The sequence below is a fragment of the Pinus tabuliformis genome, chromosome 3_2 (assembly GCF_031772625.1).
Source record: "Pinus tabuliformis cultivar Carrire ecotype Pingquan chromosome 3_2, CPIR1, whole genome shotgun sequence".
NCBI classification, from domain to species: domain Eukaryota; kingdom Viridiplantae; phylum Streptophyta; class Pinopsida; order Pinales; family Pinaceae; genus Pinus; species Pinus tabuliformis.
Window position 1 is genome coordinate 841,563,850 of NC_142302.1, and position 8,444 is coordinate 841,572,293.

At 29.3% G+C, this 8,444-nt stretch overlaps 1 protein-coding gene across 1 annotated transcript; it reads right to left on the reverse strand.

Moving 5' to 3' along the window:
- Positions 1 to 3,262: 3,262 nt before the first annotated feature.
- On the reverse strand, positions 3,263 to 4,801 carry LOC149183287 (KDEL-tailed cysteine endopeptidase CEP2-like). The gene is made up of 5 exons (XM_089414907.1): positions 4,681 to 4,801; positions 4,340 to 4,579; positions 4,006 to 4,241; positions 3,640 to 3,777; positions 3,263 to 3,533 (listed from the first exon to the last, which is right to left on the reverse strand). Exons 1-5 carry the CDS (start codon positions 4,799 to 4,801, stop codon positions 3,306 to 3,308), a joined length of 963 nt encoding a protein of 320 aa, XP_089271033.1. The 3' UTR covers positions 3,263 to 3,305.
- Between the last annotated feature and the right edge of the window lie 3,643 nt (positions 4,802 to 8,444).

An 8,444-nucleotide genomic window follows, 5' to 3' on the forward strand; every position in this document is an offset into this window, starting at 1 on the left:
TGGTACCCACTTACCCCCATATAAGACTGAAAGTCCAGACTTGCGGCAATGGGTACAGATATAGGTTGTTGAGTTACTGCCGCTTTGAGAACTGCTTCATCGTTATCGTCGATTGGTTCCGAGCCATTGATTTCCAATCTATATCAAAACAAAACAACACAATGATTTGATTGTTTATCAAATTATAATAATGTTATTATTATAAATATTATTATTTCATGATATCTAACTTTATTATTATTATAAATATTAATATTTAACAATATCTAACTATCTTGATGCACAAATCTATCTTAGTATTAATCATTAAACCTTGTTATTGTACCTCTGCGAATCGGCATTCCGGCCCTTAACACCAGTGTAGGGATACCGATCTTCACTGATCAACCCTCCGGTGTCTATTATATATTGGAAGATATCTTCCTCTGACCTTCCGGAATCGCAATCATATCTTTGGGGATTGCAATCAAGCCATTGCTGTGCTTTTGTGCTTCTCCATCTTTGTATTCATGTGGAATGTGACCAGGCTACCCTCTTTATTTATTTTTTCCCACACCCTTGCTAGTGGGAAAACCATTGAGTCAACCACATTCCTTGGGCCTCACTCCCATTGGAGAAAAATATAAGTCCTTCTTTCTCACCCCATTGGGGAGAAATTGTATATTTTTTAAAATGAAATGAAACTAAAATAAAAAAGGAAAAACTACATAAATGAAATGTACAAGTATGTCTTTTGTAAGCTTATATGGTATTACCTCACAAAATAGAAATTTCTAGTACATCATTCATCTATCCACTCTCAACAATTTTACAGTAGAATCTGCCCATTGGGAAACCAGATAGTTTTGACCATCTCCCTGTAGAGTAAAATTTAATAATTGCAACATAACTAGAATTTCTTCTATAATTATAACACAAAAGACTATCAACCATCATAAGTTGGCCATCACTTGTTATTAGAGGCACCATACAACATAAAGCTAAGAAATCTACTGGAAATAAAACTGCATGCATCTCCATGTATAGGGGTGGCCACCCCACCCCCACCATCTAATGTAATTCATTCTTGAAGGTGGGGGGCTCCACTTGCTCCACATAGTCTCCTCTAAACACATTCTATCAAAAATTTATTTATTTTTTAAAATAACTCTAAATTAAAAAATTAGAAGTAATATAAATGTTTTTATCATTTCATTCTTTTCACACTCATATACATTTTACAAAAAACACAAGAGATTTATTAATAAAATCTATTTTAATGCATTGCCAATAATAATGCAATACAATAATGTATTCTAAATATTAAACTTTTACAAAATAAATTAATAATATGTTTTACCTATTAAACTTCTATAAAATAAGATATATTTAATAAAATAAACTGTAAATCTTCATACTATTGTATCTTATTTTTATTGTTGCAAACTTTTGTCATGGCAATTGCTACAATTCTTTATATTACTGGGATCATGGGAGAAGATGTAATATTACACATCGCTTCTGGTTCATTTTCAAGGTCTCTTAACAATCTAATGTATCCTTGTTCTCCCCAGTGTTCTCCCCAAGAGTTCTTGAGTCTCCAAAACTTAATTCCCTTATTTCTTCCCCTACTTGGGATGCCATATCCAACCAATAAAGCTCCATGATCAATTTCTGTCACATAGACCAGTAAATATTCCCTGCTTAACAAACAAAATTTGATTAACTACACTTAGCTAAATTATTTATATCTTTTTAATTAATTCTCAACAACAATGTAAAATGTAAAAAATGGTAACCACTTACCCCATATAAGACTGAAAGTCCAGACTTGCGGCAATGGGTACAAATATAGGTTGTTGAGTTACTGCCGCTTTGAGAACTGCTTCATCGTTATCGTCGATTGGTTCCCAAATATAGGTTGTTGAGTTACTGCCGCTTTGAGAACTGCTTCATCGTTATCGTCGATTGGTTCCCAGCCATTAATAGCTACTGCTGGATTTCCAATCTATATCAAAACAAAACAACACAACGATTTGATTGTTTATCAAATTATAATAATGTTATTATTATAAATATTATTATTTCATGATATCTACGTTTATTATTATTATAAATATTAATATTTAACAATATCTAACTATCTTGATGCACAAATCCATCTTAGTATTAGTCATTAAACCTTGTTATTGTACCTCTGCCAATCGGCATTCCGGCCCCTTAACATCAGTGTAGGGATACCGATCTTCACTGATCAACCCTCCGGTGTCTATTATATATTGGAAGATATCTTCCTCTGACCCTCCGGAATCGCAATCATATCTTTGGGGATTGCAATCAAGCGATTGCTGGGCTTTTGTGCTTCTCCATCTTTATATTCATGTGGAATGTGACCAGGCTACCCTCTTTATTTATTTTTTCCCACACCTTTGCTAGTGGGAAAATCATTGAGTCAACCACATTCCTTGCGCCTCACTCCCATTGGAGAAAAATATAAGTCCTTCTTTCTCACCCCATTGGGGAGAAATTGTATATTTTTTAAAATGAAATGAAACAAAAATAAGAAAGGAAAAACTACATAAATGAAATGTACACGTATGTCTTTTTGTAAGCTTATATGGTATTACCTCACAAAATAGAAATTTCTAGTACATCATTCATCTATCCACTCTCAACAATTTTACAATAGAATCTGCCCATTGGGAAACCAGATAGTTTTGACCATCTCCCTGTAGAGTAAAATTTAATAATTGCAACATAACTAGAATTTCTTCTGATAATTATAACACAAAAGACTATCAACGATCATAAGTTGGCCATCACATGTTATTAGAGGCACCATACAACATAAAGCTAAGAAATCTACTGGAAATAAAACTGCATGCATCTCCATGTATAGGGGTGGCCACCCCACCCCCACCATCTAATGTAATTCATTCTTGAAGGTGGGGGGCTCCACTTGCTCCACATAGTGTCCTCTAAACACATTCTATCAAAAATTTATTTATTTTTGAAAATAACTCTAAATTAAAAAATTAGAAGTAATATAAATGTTTTTATCATTTCATTCTTTTCACACTCATATACATTTTACAAAAAAGACAAGAGATTTTCTAATAAAATCTATTTTAATGCATTGCCAATAATAATGCAATACAATAATGTATTCTAAACATTAAACTTTTACAAAATAAATTAATAATATGTTTTACCTATTAAACTTCTATAAAATAAGCTATATTTAATAAAATAAACTGTAAATCTTCATACTATTGTATCTTATTTTTCTTGTTGCAAACTTTTGTCATGGCAATTGCTACAATTCTTCATATTACTGGGATCATGGGAGCAGATGTAATATTACACATCCCTTCTGGTTCATTTTCAAGGTCTCTTAACAATCTAATATATCCTTGTTCTCCCCAGTGTTCTCCCCAAGAATTCTTGAGTCTCCAAAACTTAATTCCCTTATTTCTTCCTGTAGTTGGGATGCCATATCCAACCAATAAAGCTCCATGATCAATTTCTGTGTTACATGGACCAGTAAATATTCCCTGATTAACAAACAAAATTTGGTTAACTACACTTAGCTAAATTATTTATATCTTTTTTATTAATTCTCAAAAACAATGTAAAATGTTAAAAATGGTAACCACTTACCTCCGTATAATGCTGAAAGTCCACACTTGCGGCAATTGGTACAGATATAGGTTGATGAGTTACTGCCTCTTTGAGAACTGCTTCATCGTTATCGTCGATATTTCGCCAGCCATTAATAGCTGCTGCTGGATTTCCAATCTATATCAAAACAAAACAACACAAGCTGCTGGATTTCCAATCTATATCAAAACAAAACAACACAATGATTTGATTGTTTATCCAATTATAATAATGTTATTATTATAAATATTATTATTTCATGATATCTAACATTATTATTATTATAAATATTAATATTTAACAATATCTAACTATCTTGATGCACAAATCCATCTTAGTATTAATCATTAAAACTTGTTATTGTACCTCTGCGAATCGGCATGGCCCTTTGAAACCCTGATAGGGATACCGATATTCAGTGATCAACCCTCCGGTCTGTATTATATATTCGAAGATAGCGTCAGCGTGCCCTCCGATATCGCAATCATAGCCCGAGGGATTGCAATCTAGGGATTGCTGCACTGATAGGCTAAGCAAATTGCCTGTTCTGAGAAAGTGGATGCCCTCTACAGCGGCTGCAGTGTAAAATGCCCAACAAGCACCTGCAAGGCCAAAAAAAAACAGTATGCACGAGACACCAGGGAAAAAATGCCCAACAACTACCATTCGAAATTGAAATTATTTCTCTCATAATACATACCGCAGTCGCCTTGATCCTTCACAGGCGATACCGCTCCCCTACGCCTCCAATCAAAAGACGCTGGCAACCTGTTCAAGTTCTGGGACGTGAATGATACATTCTTCAGTCCCCTTCTCTTGAGTTTCTCCATCCCTTGCATGTTCATCGGTTTAAAGTACATTGCTCTGAATTCTTCGTGACTCAGATCCGCAAATTTATTCAATCCAAGTCTGTACGTAAGATTCTTTTTATTCACAGAGTCTATGTATTTCACATTGCTCTTAAATATTTCGAATCGTTCATCAGATGCATTTCTCGGGTGCGTTGCCGAGGCCGCCAGTTATGATAAAGGAGTCGCAGACTTTCTTCAGACTCGAGGTCTTTGTCTGTAAATCCAGGAGACTTGCGGGTTGCATTCACTGATAAAGCCCACAAGGCTGCCAGCACCAGAAACAGAAACAGAAACAGAACCGCCCTTGCCATTACTAAACAACAATAATTCACACAAGTACGCCCACAAATAATGTGAATTGGTGGAGATAAACTGGAAGAGGATCTCGTTATATAGTAACTACGACCGAGTGAAATCCAATGACATCATTAGTGGCGTGAAATATTATTGGTTCAAATTACATATCTCCATCTAATAAGTCAATGATTATGTTGGGATTTTTGTTCTAAATAAGATTTTAATAGAGATAAAAATATTTAATTAAATTTGGAATCTTACATTTTAATCAAATTAATTAATTTAATAAAAGTCAACTATAACTTTTACCAATAATAACATTTATTTAAGTTTAGAATCTTATATCCTAATCAAATTTAAGTTTAGAATCTTATATCCTAATCAAATTAATTAATGAAATAAAAATCAATTATAAGTTCTTTTATTTTTAATAATTTAAATTTGATGAAAAAAATTGAAAAACATAAAAATGTTTTAGAAAATTATATAAATATTCACATGAATAGAATAGGCATGTAAGCTTATATAGGGAACATAACATTATTGTAAAATTAAGAAATATTATTTGTTACATATCTCCATCTAATAAGTCAATGACTATGTTGGGATTCTTTTTCTAAATGAGATTTTAATACAGATAAAAATATTTAATTAAGTTTGGAATCCTACAATTTAATCAAATTAATTAATGTAACAAAAGCCAACTACAACTTTTACCAATAATAACATTTAATTAAGTTTAGAATCTTATATCCTAATCAAATTAATTAATGAAGTAAAAATCAATTATAAGTTGTTTTATTTTTGATAATTTATATTTGATGAAGAAAATTGAAAACATAAAAATGTTTTAGAAAATTATATAAATATTCACATGAATAGAATAGGCATGTAAGCTTATATAGGGAGCATAACATTATTGTAAAATTAATAAATATTATTTGTTACATATCTCCATCTAATAAGTCAATGACTATGTTGGGATTCTTTTTCTAAATGAGATTTTAATACAGATAAAAATATTTAATTAAGTTTGGAATCTTACATTTTAATCAAATTAATTAATGTAACAAAAGCCAACTACAACTTTTACCAATAATAACATTTAATTAAGTTTAGAATCTTATATCCTAATCAAATTAATTAATGAAGTAAAAATCAATTATAAGTTGTTTTATTTTTAATAATTTATATTTGATGAAGAAAATTGAAAAACATAAAAATGTTTTAGAAAATTATATAAATATTCACATGAATAGAATAGGCATGTAAGCTTATATAGGGAGCATAACATTATTGTAAAATTAAGAAATATTATTTGTTACATATCTCCATCTAATAAGTCAATGACTATGTTGGGATTCTTTTTCTAAATGAGATTTTAATACAGATAAAAATATTTAATTAAGTTTGGAATCTTACATTTTAATCAAATTAATTAATGTAACAAAAGCCAACTACAACTTTTACCAATAATAACATTTAATTAAGTTTAGAATCTTATATCCTAATCAAATTAATTAATGAAGTAAAAATCAATTATAAGTTGTTTTATTTTTAATAATTTATATTTGGTGAAGAAAATTGAAAAACATAAAAATGTTTTAGAAAATTATATAAATATTCACATGAATAGAATAGGCATGTAAGCTTATATAGGGAGCATAACATTATTGTAAAATTAATAAATATTATTTGTTACATATCTCCATCTAATAAGTCAATGACTATGTTGGGATTCTTTTTCTAAATGAGATTTTAATATAGATAAAAATATTTAATTAAGTTTGGAATCTTACATTTTAATCAAATTAATTAATGTAACAAAAGTCAACTACAACTTTTACCAATAATAACATTTAATTAAGTTTAGAATCTTATATCCTAATCAAATTAATTAATGAAGTAAAAATCAATTATAAGTTGTTTTATTTTTAATAATTTATATTTGATGAAGAAAATTGAAAAACATAAAAATGTTTTAGAAAATTATATAAATATTCACATGAATAGAATAGGCATGTAAGCTTATATAGGGAGCATAACATTATTGTAAAATTAATAAATATTATTTGTTACATATCTCCATCTAATAAGTCAATGACTATGTTGGGATTCTTTTTCTAAATGAGATTTTAATACAGATAAAAATATTTAATTAAGTTTGGAATCTTACATTTTAATCAAATTAATTAATGTAACAAAAGTCAACTACAACTTTTACCAATAATAACATTTAATTAAGTTTAGAATCTTATATCCTAATCAAATTAATTAATGAAGTAAAAATCAATTATAAGTTGTTTTATTTTTAATAATTTATATTTGATGAAGAAAATTGAAAAACATAAAAATGTTTTAGAAAAATATATAAATATTCACATGAATAGAATAAACATGTAAGCTTATATAGGAACATAACATTATTGTAAAATTAAGAAATATTATTTATTTGTTACATATCTCCATCTAATAAGTCAATGACTACTTTAGGATTTCCAGATTCTTCTTATTCACAGAATCGATATATTTCACATCTTCTTTAAATATTAAGAATCGGTGGGCATGCCGCTTATCATAAAGGAGTGGCAAACTTTCTTCAGACTCCATGACTTTGTCTGTGAATCTAGCAGTAGAACCCATTAAGAATAAGCAATAACTGGTCGATATGCACAGAAATAAGGTGAATTGGATCTCGTTAGATAGTAACTACGACCGAGTGTAATCCAATGACATTATTAGTGGCGCGTAATGACGTGACACCATTACACGGCATTGCTGAGCGGTTGTTGGTCAAATTACATATCTCCTGACTATCTGGTTTTTTTTCCTAAATGAGATTTTAATACAGATAAAAAATATTAATTAAGTTTGGAGATAAAAATATTTAATTAAGTTTGGAATTTTATATTTTAATTAAATTAATTAATGAAATAAAATTTAATTATAAGTTTTTTATTTTTAATGATTTATATGTGATTAAGGAAAAAAAGAAAAGTTTTAGAAAAATATATAAATATTAATATGAATAGAGTATATATGTAAGTTTATATATGGACCATGATATTATTGTAAAATTAAGAAGTAATTCAATTATGTATATGTATAATGAGTTGACACAACTAGAACACACACATTTATGAAAAAAAACATAATAATAAAGGCACAATCACATATGTGTTGCATGGTCAATAGGTAAAACATGAATAAATTGTACAAATAATGTTGTTTTGCGATATCTCTATGATACACATATATAAAAAGTTTCTAAGTGACTCAATTTCACTAACAAGATTTATTAAATTTGAAGATTGTGGGAGAGAGAGCACAACCATATCCCACATACATGGGGATCGATGGAGTAACCTCGGGGAAGACTCCTATAGCCTTGAACTAGAAAGAAATTCACTAGAGGGAGGATTTAAATTCTCACATTCTTTGTATTTATTAAAACCATTTAATTAGGGTAAAGTTGAAAATAATTAATATTATATTGTATTAATGGAGAAATGGCTACATGGTTGTAACGTAACTCCTTAAGTTAGGATTAGTTCCTAGGTTGTAGGAGTTTGTTCTCACCTCCCTATTCTTTGGAGATGTATTTATTGTATAACCTTTGATTAATTGAATGTGATAGTATATGCTCCATTTTGTGCA